A 21,675-nucleotide genomic window follows, 5' to 3' on the forward strand; every position below is an offset into this window, starting at 1 on the left:
TTTGAAATGGAGAGAGAGAGAGAGAGTAAAATTGTGATAATTCTAAAAGTAAAACACAGAAAAATGCAAATTAACAATAGCGAAAATTGTAGTAACAGTGACGATAGGATATCAAAGGAAAATAATTGAAAAATAACAAAGCTCTGTATATGGTGGAATGGAAAGGCACATTTTCTCAATCCTTGCTTCAGATTATTCAAGCTTTTTTGTTATCACTATTACTAGTCACTAACATACAAACAGCCAAACAGGGTAACTATTTGTTAAAAGTACATACAAAGCATGGGGAGCTCACAGTCCCTGGAGAAACTGCAACTTAACCTTATTACTCGCACACACAAGCTCGGTCTCTCCAAGTCCTTGAACATACATATATACTGCAGATTCAAAACAGTGCACAAATATACACTAGTGCGTCTTCACAAGACAAGTTCATAAGAAACACCCGTTGTAGACTTGTAGAGGGATGCTGGGATGCATCAACCATGAACCGAAACCAGGTACAGGCACAGCTTCATCTCGCCAAAGGACGAAATGTGGACACCATAGCTTCTATGTCACTCCCTCGGCTTACCCTGGTGCTACTGTCCTTCTCACGAGTTTCCTCCAACGCTAGGCTCTCCTTCAACTGTATGACAACGGTGGCCATCGTTGGCCTTTGAGCAGCAGAATCCACGGTGCACATCATAGCCGTGTCGATTACCTTCCACATGGAGCTGATGTCATAGGCATTTCCAAGTCGCACATCGGCAATTGAGCCGATGTCGCCAGTGGCAATATTCTGTTTAACACGCCGAATGATGTGGCCATGGCCTGGCACTATTGGAGGCTTGCCAGTGGCTACCTCAAGTAGAACAACTCCGAAGCTGTACACATCGCTGCTCTCAGTGAGCCTTCCAGTGTGGTAGTACCTGAAGAAACAGCAACAAGAAGTTCAAGATAAACACTTCATACCAGCAGCTGGCAACAATACTTCACTACAGCAGAGCTACATGCACATTCGCAAAACACAGCACCAGATGAGCCTAATTGCGTTGAATAAGAAAACTGCAAGAGAAGGAAACCATGTTGCCTGTATTAAGGCGAGTTTTACTAGTTTTCTTTCACTTAGTACTCATTCAAGAAATAAGCTACATGGACAAAAAAAAGAAATGATAATAGAATACAAATGGAAAGATAAGACATACTCAGGGTCCATGTAACCAGCTGTGCCAGCTGCAGTGGCTGATATGTGAGTTTGTGTATCGCTAAGATATGTCTTGGAAAGTCCAAAATCTGCGATTTTAGCTTGCAGATTTTGACCCAAGAGAATGTTGTTGGTCTTCACATCACGGTGAACTATTGGCAAATTGCAACCTTTGTGCAGATAATCCAAGCCTTTATATTTCACAGGAAATGCCAAAAAATGAGAATAACAATAATGACCACATGAAGGATCTGCTTAATTCCAGTTTTCTTGATGTGCTTTTGTTGCGGCATACCTTGTGCAGCTTCAAGCACTACTTGTACACGTTTCCTCCAATTCAAGGCTTCAGAAACACCATTTTTTCCTTCAATTTTTAACATAACAGAACAGTTTAAAAGCTTCACGTGTAATTTCAACAAATTTATGGAATGTTTCCTTTTCCTAGTTTTGATATGATCTTCTATAATGGAATTGCAATATAGTTAATAACCAAAATAAAACCGATCCTCTAACATACACATTAGCTGAAGTCATACACTAAAATAAAAAAAAAACGTAGGCAGGTAATTGGGTGTAGCTCACAGCATCAAGTCACCCCTCATCCCAATGTTAAGATGGACTAACAATATAAGCAGGATGCTGGCAAATATTTTGCAACCAAGTTGTCACTAAGATTAGGCACTTCAGTAGGAAGACGTGTAGATATCCCAAAAAAGGCTTCTGATTTTTCAGATACCAGAATTATTTATCAGTCAGTCTGATAGGATTGCGGGATCCTACCGGGTTTGCTGCGGAGATTGTAGGGATGAGTGATCGGAGGTCGAGGACGAAGGCGGCACTAGGGCGCTGTGATCCAGAGCTCGTGAGAGAAAGAAAGAGACGACTAGGGCAGGGGTTAGTTCTCCCAGCTCCGTAAAGGAAGCCGAGCAAATATAATTGCTCTTGTTTGATTATATCAGTAGAGTTTACAGATATTTATGTCCCTTCTACTTCACCTATTTTGCTAAATAACCTATCTGGGACTAATATAAATTGCAAATACAAAGATAACTGAACTTATAAAGATAACTGAGCTCGACTATCAGCCCATTAATCATACGTCGACCATAATATCTTTCCCCACCTGGACAAACAGCTCGTCCTCGAGCTGCAAGTTAGGATAGAGGACTGAGAGAACTGCTGCAGCGGCTCCCATGTAGCCAGTGGCGGAGCTCGCATCCAAATATAGGGGGGGGGGGGGCAGTTTGCAATGCCAAATCCCTAGGAATTTAACTCCCTAAACACAAAAAATGTATATTGTTGTTGTTTTTTGTCTTGTCTTTATTCCAATCCAGTTAAGAGAGTAAGATCCAGAGATTGTTTGTAAAATGAAATACATCCAAACTAGGAAATTTGGTACCATCTTAATTTCTCATAAAAATAATATCAATCATAAGTAATTAACCTTGAAATTGCTAGATATACTACCATCTAATTCTATTTAGCATTCAAAATTCAGAAGTATGGAAGCAAATAAACAGTTGTTTAGTTTCCAATTTTTTTAGTTTTGGCTACTGTAGCACTTCGTTTTTATTTGAAAATTATTGTCCAATTATAGACTAACTAGACTCAAAAGATTCATCTCATGATTTGCAGGCAAACTGTGCAATTAGTTTTTGTTTTTGTTTATATTTAATGCTTCATACATGTGCCGCAAGATTCGATGTGACGGAGAATCTTGAAAATTTTTTGGTTTGGGGGTGAACTAAGCAAGGCCTCTTCCTACCTACACACCGTAAGTGACGTGACCAGCAGAATAGGTCAGTAGATAGCAGAGTGGTAGTAGATAGAATTGAGGCCATGTTTATTTCCCAAGAAAATTCGCAAAATTTTTCAGAATCCCCGTCATATCGAATCTTGCGGCACATGCATGGAGTATTAAATATAGATTAAAAAATAACTTATTGTACAATTTACCTGTAATTTGTGAGACGAATTTTTTAAGCCTAGTTAGTCCATGGTTGGATAATATTTGTGAAATATAAACGAAAGTGCTACAATGTCTATTTTGCAAAAAATTTTGCAACTAAACAAGGCCTGGAGGCATGCGCAGTCATGCATGCAAGCGTCCTTGTGCCATGCCCGGGTGACAACAGCGCTGTGTGTGCTGCTAGTCTGTTTGTGTTGTTTGTTTAGCGTTGCAGCCGAAGGCCAACCGGGGGGGCTGCCTAGGTTGGCCGAGCCGTAGCTCCGCCAGTGCATGTAGCATCAGCGGAAAGCAGGGGCTTCCGGAGCCACTTGGAGGGCCACCTTGGCACCGTCATCGTCCACTACTGCGTCAGTGAGGAAATCATCAGCTTCAAGAAAGAAAAGCCGCTGGCATTGGTGGCCGCGCATGTATGGCTCAATGCAGTTGAAGCATAGCCCCTGATGACAATGCTCGAGCATCTCGGCCGGCTGTCAGGTGGTGAAACGGTGCCAACACCGGAGCTTGCTGCGGGGCAGGCAGTGGAGGTATGGCTGCAGCTGGGTCAGGAGCACGCGCCTGTGCAGCCGGTGCAGGTAGTGCCAATGGCTAGCGCTGAGGAGGCGAAGTGGTTTGCTGGACAGGGACCAGCAAGGTAGTCGTAGCACGACGCTCAAACACCCGAGCCAGGTACATGGCCGTCTAAAGGTCCTGGGGCTCCCGCAACTCGACGTCGACCTTGATGTGCTCCGGTAAGCCGCCCACGAAGAGTTCCGCCTTCTGTGGGGCGGACAAATTGCGGGCATGACACAACACCATGTTGAAGCGACCGGAGTAGTCCTGGACCATCGACAAGAAGGGCAGTCGGGCTAGCTCAGACAGTCGGGTGCCACCAACCGCTAGCCCGAAACGAAGATTGCAGAGCTCCTTGAAGCGTTCCTAGGTAGGCATGCCCTCGTCCTGCTTGAGGGCGTAGTACCATGTTTGGGCCGCACCCCGGAGATGGTAGGAGGCAAGCCAAGTACGGTCGGACGTAAGAGTATGCGGATCCCGAAAGAATTGGTCACATTGATTGAGCCAATTCAGAGGATCAACAGAGCCATCATAGGTAGGAACTCTAGCTTGTAGAATTTGGGCGTTGCGTGGGCGCCGTTGGACGCACCCGGTGCTGGCGCGCCGTAGCTACCGCCCCCAAAGGACGCGGATGCGGATGAAGATGAGGCACCTCTGTAGTACATGGCGCCGTCCGATGCACCGTAGAGAAGCCCCGAGGTCGGGGCGGAGGGAACAACCGAGCTGATCGCGGTGGACGGCATAGGAGACGTTGCTGCCGTGTAGTTTGGCGCGGATGTCGATCCCAACGCCCATGATGGGATGGGGGACGGGGAGGACGACCACTGCATCGGATGGAGGGGCACCCCCGTCACGCTGCTCTGCGGTATGCCGTAGGGAAAAATCGCCTGCTGCGTTGATGGCGCCGCGGAGGGTAGTGCTGGTGGCGGTGGCGCTGTGGGCAGGACTGGTGGTGCCATGGCCGCGGGCTGAAATGACTGGACCAGCACCGCCACGGTAGCCTGCATCGCCACCATGGAAATCTGCATCGCCGCCATGTTGCGCGACAGCTCAGCGACCACCCCCGCAAGAGAGTCAAGCATAAGCGGTTGGCCAGAAGACGCAGAGGAGAGCTCCGACGAAGCTGAAGGCGGTGGCGCAGCTGTGGCGGCTGGGGCTACGGAGGAGGCTGGCGGCTGCATGGAAGATGGAAGCGGGCCTGACATTGCCGATACCAGGTTGATAGGATTGCGGATCCTACCGAGTTTGCTGCGGAGATTGTAGGGATGAGTGATCGGAGGTCGAGGACGAAGTCTTCGCTGGGCGCCGTGCTCTGGAGCTCGTGAGAGAAAGAGAGAGACGACTAGGGCAGGGGTTAGGTCTCCCGGCTCCCTAAAGGAAGCCGAGCAAATATGATTGCTCTTGCTTGATTATATCAACAGAGTTTATAGATATTTATGTCTCTTCTACTCTACCTATTTTGCTAAATAACCTATCTGGGACTAATATAAATTGCAAAATACAAAGATAACTGAACTTATAAAGATAGCTGGGCTGGGCTATCAGCCCATTAATCATACGTCGACCATATCACAATCAAGATAGTTTCTCAGGTCCAAACCATGCATAGATATTTCAAAAGCAAATTGAAAAGATCACATAGCTGGTTATGCCTAAATCAATAATCAATACGCTTTCCACAGACATACCTCTCAGATGATCAAAAAGACTGCCCTGAGACATGTACTCATAAACCAGTGCCAAATGATCTTTCTCCCAACAGTAACCAATCAAAGACACTAGATTCCTGTGATGCACCTTTGTCAAGCTCTGGACCTATGTAACAAGGTACGGAACATATATTATTTGCAAAGTTAAATGGATAATATGCTTTTTCTAGGCCACTGAAATTTGGTACCTCAGCTAAAAATTCATCAAGCCCATGTGATGATGATTCAGAACGCATCTTGACAGCAACCTCGGTGCTGTCTTCCAAACGGCCATAGTAGACGGGCCCGAAACCTCCTTGTCCTATGAACTTCTTGAAATTATTAGTGAACTTCTCGAGCTCTTTGTATGTGAACTGGCGATTCTCAGTTTTATTCAGGTTGTACCCATGACCTTTTTTGCTTCCTGAAGCATTATCAGGTTCTGGATCTCTTGTTGGGCCATTTATGGGGACTGGTTGCACTAGTATCAGATAAGAAAGGTCAAGTATTATAAATTGAACGGTTAATACATGTCACAAAAGAATTGAGCAACAGGATGCACACCATTAGGCTTTCTTTTCTCCCACCAGATGAAATATGCAAGAAGAAGTAAAATTACTACCAACACAGGAACCACTACTGAAATAGCTATGATAGTTGCTTTATTTCTTGGCGGGCTTGGTGAAGGTTTGTTGCATACAGAGCCAGCATCATGTCTGAAAGTACAGAAAATCAGAACTGGATCTATTTTCGAGGAGAAAATGTCTTAAACAGTCACTTGTTTGATGGTCACAGCAAGTGATACAATACAAACTCAGAAGCATATTAATGGAATGGATATTGAGAAAAAAAAAATTCAGAACCTGAAAATAAGTGGTGCAGTATAATTTTTACATAGGGACTCATTACTCAGCTGGTTGCCAGAGACATTTCTGTAGAAAGTGAAAGGTGATTAGTAACATCCTTGGGTTGATATTAATTTGCGAAAAATATAGACTTACAGAACTCGTAGGGAAGGCAAACTTGGTAGGGAATCAGGTATTGGCCCGCTCAACTGGTTGTAAGATAAATCTCTGAAACATTTGCACAACTACAGTAAGGCAAAAAGTACATAGATATTTCGATTCAAACTCTACGGAAAGGAATTTAACATATCAAGCTAGTAGTAAGAAATAAAAGCTTTGTAGTTCAATAATTGGGATTGGGAACATAGTCCTGACAAGTATGCTTTGGTACATCAATTAATTTTCTAATAGCATTATGTCCATTTAAATTCACTGGAGCCATTTGATCAAAACTAAAGAGCAAGACACATTAAATATTGATAAATTTAAACATAAAAGAGTGATTTATTTTATTAATTCATAAATATGATGATGCAGTTATGCCAAATATGGCCAAAAAAGGCTCTCCTACTATAGCCTCATCCATTCGATTGATAACTACAGATTTGAAACAGAATAAGACATGCACTAAAATGAGGTGCAATGCATGCTACTACTACAGTAGAACCCAACATATGTCATGAGTCCTATCTCGTCCGTATAGAGGCTTGAGCTTGGGGAGAGTGGTTTATGGTATTATAGTTTTACAGAGGTACTCCCAAAAAAAAAAACTCTGTAGACTGATCCACCAAAGTTATTAGCACAGAACACATAAGCCAAAGAAACTGATTTATCATGATCACAGGTAGTAGAACGGGATTGCCAGTCATGGAACGTGAAGTCTTCGGACATAAATAATGAAAGCAGATTACATTAGCCTGTTATGCACTTACAAATTCTCGAGTGCTGTGAGCAGTGTAAAATTCTTAGTTATTGTGCCATGCAAAGAGCTATTGGAGAGATCTCTGCATGAGAATTTGTAATTCAACATAAATCAGTTATTGAATCTACCAATAAGGCAATAATACACTAGCACATACGAGATCATGATGTAGGACCTCCTCAATAATGTATCAGATACTCACATTGATGTTATCCTCGACATGTTACTAATTGCACTGCTGCATTTCACGCCGTCCCAAGCAAATTTGATTGGAAAACACGGATCACCCATCCAGTTTTTCTTCACCCCGTACTCGATTTTGATAGCCATGATGGCATCAACTAGCATGCAAAACACATAAGTCATGACTATGTTTGGGAACTAGGTGTAATCACCTAGATACATGAATGACAAAACAATTGCATATACAAGAGAGGAAAAGGGGAAAAAGTCTATTCAAAGTAGAATCTTTGGCAAACCATTTTAGCACCTTGGCTTCAGACCCAGTTCAGTACCATAACCTTAAGGGGCATTTAATCGAGCACGTCAGGTACAGGGGTGGGTGCAAGGTATGGCGCATGAGGTGGCCGTTGCGATTGGATCCTAAGACGGAAGGGCGTGGGGAAGGATGCTTAAGGGCGCAGCTCCCCGCCGCTTCCGCGTTGTAGAGGGTGAGGTCCTTGCCACCCCTCATTGCTGGAGTCTGGAGACGCCGCCACCATCACAGCAGGAAGGAGATGGCAAAGAGAAATCAAACATATGGAATGGAAGGTTCTTCCACGACTTTTTTTTTTTGGTGGCAGCACGACCATGCTTGAGAGCCTGTTTGTTTCCTTTTCTTTTGCGAGTCCACCATTATGAAAAGCAGATCGTGGATTGTGAAAAACAGTTGTAAAACATCTCTAATGCTCCTTCCATAAAAAAATCAATTTCTAAAGTTATTCTAAGTTAAACTTTTTAATCTTTAACCAAATTTCTAGAAAAAAACTAAAATTTATGATATCAAATCCGTACGATTAGATTTATCATAAAATATATTTTCATAAAATACGTATTTTATTGTCATAAATATTGTTATTTTTTCTATAAAGTAAGTTAAATTTTAAAAGGTTTGACTGGTACGAATTCTAAGAATCGATTTTTTTTTATCGAGAAAGTAGTTTCTTAGATATTTGATAAATCAACAAGTTTTTCAAGTGACTAAACAAGTTAAGAGCATATTTGTTGGCCAGAACTCCGGCTATCACCGGCACTGGAACACAGAACACACACACGCGAACACACAAAATTTGTGCTGCCAACGTTGTAGCATTTTCTGACTATTGATCCTTTTATTTGCTACAGGTGGGCTCCATGCAGAACCCCAAGAGCACGGAGCGAGCAACTAGGGAAGAATAACGTTCAGGGACGATAAATGTAACGGAATGGGAATGGGGAAAGGAAAATTAGGTCTTGTTTAGTTCACCTTAAAAATCCAAAACTTTTCAAGATTTTCCGTCACATTGAATCTTGCGGTACATGCATAGAGCATTAAATATAGATGAAAATAAAAACTAATTACACAGTTTGTCTGTAAATCGCGAGACGAATCTTTTAAGCCTATTTATTTCATAATTGGACAATGTTTGACAAATAAAAACGAAAGTGCTACAGTGTTATTTTTTCAAAATTTTTTAGAACTAAACAAGGCCTTAGAAACAATGGCAGTGAAGGTAGAGGAAGATTTGTGACCGCATTGAGGGAATCACTATAAAATCTAGTGGCATTGAAGGAATTAACTCATTCGTCGTAAGTTCATACACCCTTTTATATTTGACCATTAGATTTAACATGGCATGAGCATGCCATGTCAAATTTAAAGGTCAAACAAAGGGTTATAGACCTGCGATGAACTATTTAAATAGTCTATGAGTCTGAAGGTTACATTTAAGGTCAAATGAAGAGGTATAGACTACGATGGATCACTTTTAGAGTAGATAGCTCTAACTGAAAACCCGGCATAAGTTAATGGACCTATGATACGTTTAACTCGTGAGTTTATATTTAGTTCCTTTTATCCATTTTAGAGTTGTTTGTTGTCACATAAAACAAAAAAAAATATATAATTTGATAATTATCCAAACATAATAGAATAGTGTAAAAGTAATACAAGATCCGATGAACATAATATTTGTGCTTTCAAATGATAGATGATCACTGCTACTCTCTCATAGCAATTTGTATATATGAAGGTGAGGAGTATGAGGGAAGCAGCTGGATATCGCTTACAGTCACTAGGGAGTGTCGTCGGATTCTCGTACGGGACGCGAACGTAGATCTCGAGCGCATTGATCATCGGAGGCAGCAGCACGGAGGCGTTGGTGCAAACAAGTGTGATGTTGTACCTGCCGTCGTTAGCCCTGTAGGATTCAGTGTACACCGTCTGTGAAGCCAGGTACGGGGGGCTGTAGGACTTGAGTTTCCGCCCCGACCCATCCTTCTCGTTGATGAGGATATCAAACTGCCGAAGCTGGGTGTCCTGGAAGTCGGCGAAGTGCTGCAACATCATGAACGAGTACTTGGTTTTGTATTGCCAGGTGATGGCGGTGAGCGCCGTGTCGTTGCCCGATGCCGCAACGGCTGTCTGCAGAATGCGCGAGGGCACGGCGTAATCACTCCTGTCCGGTTGAATAGGCCGTGTGGTCGATAGGTTCACCCACCCTGGGCTAGCATTCTCCATCGGCCACCAGAAACGGTCGTATGGATCGTCAGGATACCTTCACGAAACCAAAGAAATTCGTAGGGTCGTTGAGAATCAATCTGATTTATACGCCAAAAAAATCAATGTACAGAGAGAAGGATGAGAAAGATAATCCTAAAGCATACAGATGCCATTGGAGATTAATAGGAAATGAGAAATATATAACAAGACAAGCACGCCATTGGAGATTAATAGGAAATGAGAAATATATAACAAGACAAGCACTAATAATAAACATTATTAATTAACAAGAACAATAATAATAACAATTAACAACATAAACAAAGTAGAGGGTGAAGATATCAGATCTGTTGCAGCCATGATATCAGTCCTACAAAACTTTTTTTTATATACTATATATCCCACAAATTTGGATATTGAGGAATCCCGTTTAATTTATACACTAGTGCTAGATATGCAATTGAGAAAATTCTATATTTAATTAATTCTATACTTGAATTAGGAAAAAAGATCCACTAAACTCGAAATTCTATACTTAATTAATTCCCCTTCTATATCACTGGTTATAAGAAAATGAGATCTCTTTTTTTTTTAGTTCATTGGAGCTGTTTTAAGAGCATCTCTAGTCTCCAGGAGTCCTCCAATAATATCTCTCAACATCCTCATAAAATTATACTGAGTCGAGTCTTTTTTTTTTCTCCAGCAATCACCCAATAGATCTTTTTTTGTGACCACCATCAATATCTTTCTTATCTTCGCTAAATAAGAGAGGAGTTACATCTCCCGCATATGCTAGGTTCCACACCAACTACCACTTTTATCTTCTCTAGTACACTTGTTAGCCAATCTAAACATCTCCGAGCTCTCCGACCACAATGCTGCCTCCCTCGGAGCTCCAGACCACCATGGCTAGCGAAGAGTTACGTTGCAGAGGGAGAAGAGTAGTTTGGAGAGGCTGGCGGAGTTGGAGTCCTTTTGCTAACCTAGCTTATATACCTAAAAAGATTGTAAAGTCATCATCTGCTCTGTGAAATCAAATCCTGTCTACCCGTATTGCACTTGGTAGCCAGACACGTACGAAGTACGATGCCCCACGGGCCACGGTGGTAGAAGTCAGATTCAGATGTCCCACACCGCGTTCTACTTGGTTCTCATACAAGATGGGATCCATGTACCCGCGTCTGATACAAAACACTTGGAGCTAAATACAAATTCATGGGCTGGTGCATATCTATCTTGCATATATTATATGTTGTCAAAGTGCCTTTTTTCTACCACTAAAAGAATAAGTCACACCCATATCGAGTGGAACCTGGACGTACAATTTCCAATCAGTTGAGCAACATTTAGCTTGTAGAAATTAGCATTTGTTTTCCATGATTCTTTCTTTTTGCAAAACTGATTTTACTTAGAAAGAAATTAGCTAAGGGAATCTCCATGGGGTTCAAAAACCAACTCTTAATCTTGATTTTTTTGGCAAGATTGAAAAAAATCGCTCCCAAACAACTTCTTATCTCAACTGTCTTTTCACACCTGAAAAAATCGATCTAAGGCAAAAAGTTTTGCCAAAAATTTTAGATTTTTCGTCTCATCGAATCTTGTGGCACATGCATGGAGTATTAAATATAGACGAAAACAAAAACTAATTACACAGTTACTTGTAATTTGTGAGACGAATCTTTTAAACCTAGTTCATGATTGGACAATATTTGTCAAATAAAAACAAAAGTGCTACAGTACCTAAAATCTCAAAATTTTGCCAACTGAATAAGGCCTAATCACACAAAAATATAATATAAGTGAGCGTATCAGTCGATAAATCTGAAGATGAAAGGACGCAGAGAAGAACAAGATGTAAAGACAGGGTTCCCAATGCGAATTCATTATAGAGAAAGAAAGTATAAAAATTGTTAGGATGATTATAAATAAATCTGAGATTCTTAATGAATGCAAATTTTCTTATATTCTTAGGAGCTGAGATTTTGAAAACGTTTGAAGAAATCCAACAAATATATTCCCAACTTGTTTTAGCAAAATCAAAAATTCATTGATTTATCAATTTTTTTTTTGGGAACTATTGGAAATGCTCTAAGCCACCAAAAAAAGATATGATCTAGTCTAGAGATAGTTAGTCCAAAACGAGGTTTTAGGAAACATATTTTCATAAAAAAAAACAGGGCTATCCAAACAACCCTTGTTACCGTAAAAAATGGTATCATCTATCGGACCTACGCACGTACACAACCTCGCTGTCCCACGAGAACATACCGCACAACTGAAACGCCGGCCCCCATGTTTATGCGCCTAAACACTGATATGACCAGGCGGGGTGTGACGAGCTGATAGAGCGCGTCCCCGAGCCGGCCGAGCGGCCTGAGCTCCAAGACAGACACGAACGGCGTGCCGTGGCCGGTGTTGACCAGGCACCACGGCGCCCAGCCTGCCCACGCGACGAAGATCGCCTCGTAGGCGTAGCTGCTCCACGCATTCGGGTACACTGTTTGCCAGTAGTTGGCCCCCAGGTGCAGGTCGAACTGCAGCGACGAGCTGTTCTTGCCGTCGTAGTTGCCGTACGTGAACTCCGCCCGCACCAGGTACTTGGTCCCGGCCACGGTGGGGAGCGCGTAGCAGTTCCGCTCGCCGGACGGGAAGCTCCTCAGCGTTTGGGAACGGTCCCACCACACGGCCTCGAGGTCGGGGGCTATCCTGTGGTTCTCGCCGGCGTCGATGTAGGAGCCGTCAGAGACGTAGAAGATGCCGGTGATCTTGTCCGTGTACCCGCTGTAGTTGGCGTCATGGCCGCAGTCGATGCTCAGGAAATCTGCATCCACCACGTACGATTCATCATTATTGATTCCCAGGTCATGTGATATGAATATGATCGACGCAGTGAAGCCAGAGAGATTGGTATATACCTTGCTGACTGACGGCGACAGGGGCAAATACCAGTAGTAAAACCAAGAACCTGAGCGCCATCTTAATGGTCTGGGCTACGAACGACGATCATCCGCAGCACTAAGAAGAAGGGGCACTCTGTCTTAGTATTTATAGAGTTATTACTATATGTCAGCATTCCGTCCATAGAGGTAAAAAAAATCTCCTTTCTCAATTTAAAACTGCATCAATGAGTTTCACAAAAAAAATGCATGAATGCAAGCCCACTAAATCAAGTCATAGTGTAATTTACAATTTCGAGTAAGGGAACGGTAATTCGGAGGTACTACCTCTGCCGTGAAATACAAGGAATCCAATTTTATCCTAAATCAATTAACTTAGAACAAAATTATAGAAAAGAACAAATAATTTACACACTAGTACACAGAGGTACTATAACCCCTTTCTACGGGCGGTTTTGCGAACCGGGCAGTTCAGTTATGCCAACCGCATGTAGAAATCTTTTTCTAGAAAATACGAAATCAGTCACGTATTTTTTCGCGTAAAATCGCGCGCTACGCGGCCGGTGGGATTCAAGGTTGTAATCAAGTGAAAATTTCATTTTTTAATAGAAAGACTAGCAAACTAACATGGCATACACTACTAGAGAACTGACATTTAGTGCTACTCCATCACTGCCGATTATTTTAGAATCAGCAGTGATAGAGCATCGCTGCGAATTGATGGCTTGTGATTACTGTTTTATACAAAAAAAATTTCATAACTTTCATAAGATAAACTTTATATTAAAATTGTAGAGATTAAATAGATCTATAACTTTATAGGTGATAACTGTTAAAGGATATTGTTCCAGGTTGATTCGGTTAACATGTACCTAGGAGTCTACATATATTTTGTTGTATCCCTAGATTGTAGCTCACGCCTAGGAGAGTGCATGCCAGCTAGGATAGAGTTTGTTGCTAGTTTGTTATATCAATCACCTTGTTGTACAAGCCACCATGGGGGTTATTCCCATGCTATATAACATGCAATCGAGACCCCCCTAAAGGGCAGCTCGTTATAGCCAATTTTACATGGTATCAGATCCTTCTTCCTAACGGATTCCTCTCATGGCATAACCTTCTTCCTCCCTCGCGTCGTCTGTTGCTTAATCCTTCGCCACCTTCTTCCCATTGAGCGAAAAGCTTAGTCACAACAACTTCCAGTCATGGAGGGCTCAAGTGGTGTCTGCTCTAAAGGGTGCCCAACTCGCCAAGTACCTAGATCCGGTAGTGAAGTCGCCGGCACAGTTCCTCACACTGAAGGAGGATGATAAGAAGGAGTTGCCCGTGATCAACCCCGACTACGAGCTATGGGTAGCGAAGGACTAGATGGTCCTCAACTTCATTCTATCCAACATCTCGAAGGAGATCCTATCTCAGGTCTCCAGTGAGGTCGCCGCTGACAAAGCCTAGGCGATGTTTGAAGGACTATTCACGGTGCAGTCTCGTACTCAGGTCATTGCCACAAGGATGGCACTGGCCATTGCTTCTTAGGGCGCCTCTAGCATCTCAAAGTTCTTCATGAAGATGAAAGGGTTAGCGGATGACATGGTGTCCGCTGGCCACATGCTTGAAGTTGATGAATTGGTATCCTACGTTTTTATCGATTTGGACCTTGAGTTCAACCCGATGGTTTATGCCATCTCTGCAAGGGTTAAACCCATCATGGTGGCGGAGCTCTACACTCAACTAATTAGTTTTGAGCAGCGCATGGAGATCTAAGGAGGTGGTTGCTGGCACAGGTCGGCAAATCTGGCTACCAAAGGGGGTCACGGTGGCAGCAACCCTAACAACCTGCGTGGTGGGCGCGGTGGAGGGGGTCATGGTGTATTCAACTGTGGACCCAAGGGTGGTCATGGTGGTGGCCATCCACAAAGCGATGGTTTTCAAGCTGGTGTTTTCTACTAGCTGTGTGGAAAAGGGGGACACACTATCATCAGGTGCTTCAAGAGGTTTGATGCTTCATTTTTAGCGCCTCCATAGAAGTCAGCTTCGTCTGCAACAACCTCGTATGCGGTAGATACAATCTGGTATATGGATTCGAGTGCCACAGACATATCACTAGTGAACTTGAAAAGCTCACCACGCGTGACAGGTACCCCGACAGCGAGCAAGTCCTCGCTCCTTGCTGCAAATGGATTTGGTATGGAGATTCATCATGACAGTCATAGCACTTTATGTGTGGTTTCTGCCATCTCTACAAGGGTTAAACCCATCATTGTGGCAGAGCTCTACACTCAACTCATTAGTTTTGAGCAGCTCATGGAGATCCAAGGAGGTGGTTGCCAACACTCGTCGACAAATCTGGCTACCAAAGGGGGTCACGGTGGCGGCAACCCTAACAACCCGCGTGGTGGGCGTGGTGGAGGGGGTCACAGTGGATTCAACTGTGGACCCAAGGGTGGTCATGGTGGTGGCCGTCCACAAGGCGGTGGTTTTCAAGCTAGTGTTTTCTATCAGCTATGTGGAAAAGAGAGACACGCTATCATCAGGTGCTTCAAGAGGTTTGATGCTTCATTTTTAGGGCCTCCACAGAAGTCAGCTTTGTCTGCAACAACCTCGTATAGGGTAGATACATTCTGGTATATGGATTCGAGTGCCATAGACATATCACTAGTGAACTTGAAAAGCTCATCATGTGTGACAGGTACCACGACAGCGAGCAAGTCCACGCTGCAAATGGATCTAGTATGGAGATTCATCATGTCGATCATAGCACTTTATGTTCCCAACTAGAAATATTCATTTGAATAATATTCTCCATGCTCCTCATGCACACAAAAAATTGTTGTCTTGCCTTGCTAAAGATAACAAGGCTTTCTTGAAATTTTATCCAAACCATTTTTTCTATTAAGGAACTAGCAACAAGGAGAATGCTCCTCGTAGGCCGATGCGAAGGTGACCTTTATCCTTTGAAGTCTTCTTCTAGTCAAGCGTCCATGAATAAACAAGCCCTCGTTGTCGTGAAGCTTTTGGACTCCTTATGGCACTCTAGACTAGGCCATGCGTCCTCTCAAGTAGTTCAACAGATTCTTAGTCACCACAAGCTTCCATATGTTTGGAGTTTGAACAATAAAATTGTGTGTGATGCGTGTGAACAAGGCAAAAGCCATCAATTGCTTTACCCTAGGTCTTCTAGTGTTTCATCTGGTCCTTTTGACCTTATTCATTTAGATGTATGGAGACTAGCTCCAACCTCGGTTGGGCGTCATAGCTACTATGTAAGTTTTATCGATAATTGTAGCAAATTTACTTGCATTTACCTCTTGCGCTATAAATCTAAAGTTTTTCAGCCCTGTCATCACTTCCAAAAACTTGTGGAGGGTCAATTAAATCGAAAAATTCTCACCATCCAAACTGATTGGGGGAGAATATTAAGCCCTACATTCATTTTTAAGTGCATAGGTATAACACATCATGTGTCATGTCCCCATGCACATCAACAAAATGGATCTACTAAGAGAAAGCACCGTCACATCATTGAGGTGGGACTCTTGCTCCTTGCCCATGCCTCGGTACCTCTCAAGTTCTGGCATGAGGCATTCTTAATAGTTGTCTTCCTCATAAATTGACTACCCTCCAAAGTCATCCAAAAAGACACACCTTTCCACCATTGCTCGGCACGTAGCTAGACTACATGTTTCTTCATACCTTGGGGTGTGCTTGTTGGTCCAATCTTCAACTACAATTCTTGAAAACTTTAGTTTCGGTCCAGGAAGTGTCTATTCATAATACAACAAACTTCACAAAGGTTTTAATGCTTAGGTCCCATTATTGGGTGCTTCTATATTTCGAGGGATGTAATCTTTGATGAACATGTGTTTCCATTTTCAAATCTTCATCATAATGCTTATGCCCTACTTTAGTCACAACTTGCACTGTTATTTGATGTTCTTTTGAATCCATCATTTACTTTTGGGGACGTACTCATGCATGATTGTATGTGGATTATCCTGTGCCTACTGACACTTTATCATGTTCTAGACAAAACCATGCTGTTGCAGGAACAAATACTATGCAAAATAGTGAAGAAACAAAGGAAATTAGACATCATTTCATGTGTTGCTTAGCTGGTGACAACATGGTTTTTGAGGTGGGTTGACCTACTACTGCTCCCTTGCTATGAGGCACCGCTGCATCATCCTTATGATGAGGACTAAATCCCACGTTGCTATTCCATTCAACTGTGCCTCAACTATCACTGTTGGGGTCCTCTATGCTAGGATCCTCTATGGGAACCACAATGTTTCCTTCTTCGCCAGTTGGGGATGGATCCGGTGTGGGTGTAGAAGGAATCAGTGCTGGTATAGGATCCATTACGGCTGCTGGTGCGAGATCTAGTGCGGTGGATGGAGCTACTGCACAACCTACACCTGATGATTCATGACACCTGATAACTCGCCCAGTAACTCGACTCTAGCAAGGTATAACCAAGCCTAAGCAATACACAGATGGTACTATTTGTTGGTGTATGTCCTCTATGACCAGTGCAGATGAATCGCCCTCTATTGATGATGCGTTTGGAAACAAACATTGGTGGCAGCAATGGGTGCAAAATATCATGTTTTCAATCACAACAAGACCTGGCATCTTGTTCCACGGCCCAAGGGCAAGAATATTATCGGTTGCAAATGGGTTTATAAAATCAAAAGGAAAGTTGATGGCTCCATTGATATATATAAGGCACAGCTAGTGGCAAAGGGTTTTAAGAAATGATATGGCATCAACTATGAAATCTAGTGGTCAAAGCTACAATAATGTGACTTGTTTTGTCTCTAGCAGTATCTAAAAGGTGATCACTCAGACAACTCGATGTACAAAATGCTTTCTTTCATGATATATTTGAAGAAGAAGTGTACATGCAGTAGCCACCTGTTTATCAAAGTAAAACCTATCCAAGTTATGTCTACAAACTGGATAAGGCCCTATATGGCTTGAAGCAAGCACCTCGTGCATGGTATGCTCGTCTATGCAATAAGCTAGAAGCACTTGGATTCAAATCATCCGAAGCTGATACCTCTCTTTTATTATAATAGAGGGAAACATACTCTACATGTGCTAGTTTATGTTGATGACATTATTGTTGCAAGTTCTTCTCAAGCCACAACAAATTCATTGCTCAAGGACCTTCAACATGATTTTGCACTCAAGGACTTGGGAGATTTGCATTATTTTCTGGACATTGAAGTCTGTAGAACCCCAGATACACTTGTGCTTTCTCAGGGATGGTATGCAATGGACATTCTTTCATATGCTGGTATGAAGAATTGTAAACTAGTTAATATACCGCTACCTACCTCGGTCAAACTTAGTGTTGAAGTGGGAGACAAGCTTGGTCCAGTTGATGCAACCAAGTATAGAAGTTTGGTAGGATCTTTGGAATACCTCACACTTACTTGTTCTAATATCTCCTTTGCTGTGAACAAAGTTTGCCAGTTCTTACATGCTCCAACTACTTCTCATTTGAGTGTTGTGAAATAGATCTTGTGGTTTGTGTGTGAGACTTGGAATTCTGGAATGAAGATAAGCAAGTTGAACTCCACTTTGGTCAGTGCCAAACCCTAGACACAGATTGGGCCAGATGTGTTGATGATCATCGCTCTACTAGTGGGTTTGCTATGTTTTTAGGCGCCAACTTAATCTCCTAGTGTGCTAGAAAGTAGCCTATAGACTCTTGCTAGAGTACCAAGGCAGAATACAAGGTTTTGGCTAATGCAACTGCTGAATGATGTGGGTTCAAAAGTTGCTAAGTAAACTTGGTGTCTGTCATCCCCCAGCAGCTCGGTTGTGGTGTGAAAATCTAGAAGCTACCTATCCCTCGGCGTATCCTATGTTTCATGCACACACTAAATATATTGAGATTGATTTTCATTTTACCAAAGAACGAGTAGCTTAGAAGCTCCTTGATATTCATTTCATACACACTAGGGATCAACTTGCGGATGGATTCACTAAGCCTATTAGTGTTGCCAAGATGAAACAATTTAGGTCCAATCTCAATCTTGTTAGTGGCTGAGATTGAGGGGGAGTGTTAAAAGATATTGTTCTAGGTTCATTCGGCTAGCATGTACCTAGGAGTCTACATACATTTTGTTGTATCTCTAGATTGTAGCTCATGCCTAGCACAGTGCATGCCGGCTAGGATAGAGCTTGTTGCTAGTTTGTTGTATCAATCACCTTGTTGTACAATCCACCATGGGGGCTATTCCCATTCTATATAACATGCAACCGAGACCCCTCTAAAGGGCAACTCGTTATAGCCAAATTTATAATAACTTTTTAATTTTAGATATATTCAATATAAGTTCTTGGATCAGATTTTACATGATTAAGAATGTTGAATGGAGACAAAGTCATCATCAAGTGCTAATACTTGACAAGATCTACAACTTCGTAGTTCACAACCTTTTCATTTGGGATTGTTTTAATAGTCCAATATACACTATAAGCTTCAAAAAAAATGTGTAGTTAATTACAAGAATAGCGTCAACTATATAGTCACATGTGTCATGTAACTCAGTTGATATATGCGCTTGCGGAGACGTGAGTGTTGAGGTCTCGGGATTGAATCCTTAAAACACATATTTATCACCTATCACCAACCATGTCCTTCAGATTTGCTCTTTGTAGTCCCAGGAGGTCCACCATGTCTAGTTCTGCATCTACTCCCTCCGTATAGGATTTAGATGTCGTTTTGGACAAAGTTTGGGTCAAACGTTGGGAATATAAATCATCAGTAACTTTTAAATTATTGAGTTTGCAAATGTGAAAATTATATGAATATATTTGTCTTAAAAAATACTTTCATAAAAGTATACATATATCATTTTTCTAAATATTTTTATAAAAATAAGTGGTCAAAGTTGTGTTTTGGAGACCCTGTCGTTGTCATAAATGACATCTAAATTCTGTACGTAGGGAGTGGCCTAATTTCTTCCTTTGAGCAACTCTGAGAGGACCCTCCTATTTGGGAGCAAGCCCCACATACACCTTCCCTTCATATTTAGGATGGTGCACAAGAGATACCGGAAGAAGGTTTGTGAAGATGGAGCCATATATAAAAATGAAGATACTTTGCGAGCAATGCTAGTCTAATCTGGTCTGTTCTTGAGCTGCATTTGGTGGTTTTGGCTCAGACCAGATTGTAAGACACCCTGCGAACAGTACAAGTGTAGAAACAAATTAGAAAATTATTTTAGAGAGCTTTTGAAGATGCTATAACTCCAGCTACCCATTCCTCCAGTTGACATTATGCCTTTCCCTGACTTCAATAATCTGGAGCCCCTCATGCCAAAGGAAATTCAAGAGGATGAGTTGCTTGGGTGGGTTAAAGCCATTCTAGGTGGACCTGATAATGTCGCTGACCTAGTGCAAGGTGACCTGGCTACTGATAATTTTGAACAGGGAGATCAACAACACCAGCACTTCAATCAAAACTTACAGTTGGGCTTTGTGTAGCTTCTAGATGCTCCTTATCCTGATTGGGCACAATTCTCCAAAGCGAGTCCCTGCCCTGAAGCCATTAGACTCTGGGTCAAACATTTCTCTCATCCTGCTCCCAATTTTTCCTCAATTCTAATTTCTGATGACTAGGTCAATTTCTTCTCTTTTCTTCTAGTGCAGTCTCCCACTTTTGATTGGGCCTCCTCTTTTCTCTAGTCCAAGGCTTGGAATTTTTTCAACAATGAGTTGCCTTCAACCGGTAAAACCACTCTTTTCACTATTCCTAAATCATGCCCTCAAGTAAATCTCTCGGTATGCACTAATTTTGAATCCACTCCTCTGTGGTTCTAGAACCCATCAATGAGGAATTTGAGATGGACACAACTGATGATACTATTATGGCCACACCTTCTAAAGGAAGCAAGAAAAATAAAGGCAAAGCACCTATCTCAGAGGCAGAAGTTAGAAGGAGCACAAGACTGAAGTGGATCAACAAGGGTTTTAAATCGTCCATCTACAAGGACAAAAATTGTCTTGGTTGCTCTGCTAACCCTCCAATCATCACTCCAAAGATGATAAGAAGCTTGGGTGCATCCTTTTGTGATATTGACCCTAAAGGGCTCTCCTCTTCCAAACTGAATGACAAGCCCACAAAAAGGAAGGCAGTGTCTAAGAAGACCAAGAAGGACTCCCTCAAGTCTACTGATCAAAACACAAACAAGGAGTCTGATGGGGAAGCTGGAACCTCCAACACTTAGCTACACTAGTATCTAGTGTCTAGCCTTTATTTTCCTTTTATTATGTTTATGGCTACTAGAAATTGGAATGTTTTGAGTTGGAATGTTAGGGGAATAAATTCTGAGAAAAAGTGGGATGCACTAAGAGACAGAGTTTTGGATAGTAATTGTGATGTAATATGCCTCCAAGAAACTAAAAAAGTCTTCTTTTGACCTTATGTTCATTAAAAGAATTTGTCCTCCTCGCTTTAACGCTTTTGAATACATCCCCTTTGTTGGTGCCTGTGGAGGTACCATGATTATTTGGAAGTCATCTGTACAAAAGTTTTTGAGAATGAATATCGTCTATCCATGGAACTCTCCTCCCGTCATAACTCAGAATCTTGGATTCTTTCAAACATTTAGGCACCCTACACACTTGCTTGCAAAGGAGAATTTCTCAATTGGTTTAAGCATATTCATATGCCTAATCACATGAATTGGCTTATTGTGGGTGATTTTAATCTTTGTAAGAACCCATCTGATAGAAATAAATCTGGTGCAGATCACAATGAAATGTATCTCTTCAATGAAGCCATAAGCAAACTTTGGATTGTGGAAATCCCTCTAAAAGGGCAAAGGTACACTTAGTCAAACAAACAATTCCCACACTCCTTAAGAGACTAGATTGGTTTTTACCTCTGTCTACTGGACTGTAAC

At 42.1% G+C, this 21,675-nt stretch overlaps 2 protein-coding genes across 3 annotated transcripts; both read right to left on the bottom strand.

The window, feature by feature from the left end:
* Positions 302-7,982, bottom strand: LOC8055557 (putative leucine-rich repeat receptor-like serine/threonine-protein kinase At2g04300). 2 transcript variants are annotated; one of them, XM_021452826.1, is made up of 11 exons: positions 7,650-7,981; positions 7,362-7,500; positions 7,170-7,241; positions 6,394-6,465; positions 6,256-6,324; positions 5,957-6,108; positions 5,602-5,873; positions 5,393-5,519; positions 1,482-1,550; positions 1,188-1,377; positions 302-911 (listed from the first exon to the last, which is right to left on the bottom strand). In XM_021452826.1, exons 2-11 carry the CDS (start codon positions 7,487-7,489, stop codon positions 515-517), a joined length of 1,548 nt encoding a protein of 515 aa, XP_021308501.1. In that variant the 5' UTR covers positions 7,490-7,500; positions 7,650-7,981; the 3' UTR covers positions 302-514. The 2 variants fall into 2 exon arrangements, with proteins under 2 accessions (XP_021308501.1, XP_021308499.1); XM_021452824.1 differs by having other exon boundaries at positions 7,362-7,982.
* On the bottom strand, positions 9,111-12,836 carry LOC8054604 (probable LRR receptor-like serine/threonine-protein kinase At1g05700). Its single transcript, XM_002462219.2, has 4 exons — positions 12,776-12,836; positions 12,129-12,681; positions 9,428-9,915; positions 9,111-9,145 (listed from the first exon to the last, which is right to left on the bottom strand). Exons 1-4 carry the CDS (start codon positions 12,834-12,836, stop codon positions 9,111-9,113), a joined length of 1,137 nt encoding a protein of 378 aa, XP_002462264.2.

Source organism: Sorghum bicolor, chromosome 2 (assembly GCF_000003195.3).
Source record: "Sorghum bicolor cultivar BTx623 chromosome 2, Sorghum_bicolor_NCBIv3, whole genome shotgun sequence".
Classification (NCBI taxonomy): domain Eukaryota; kingdom Viridiplantae; phylum Streptophyta; class Magnoliopsida; order Poales; family Poaceae; genus Sorghum; species Sorghum bicolor.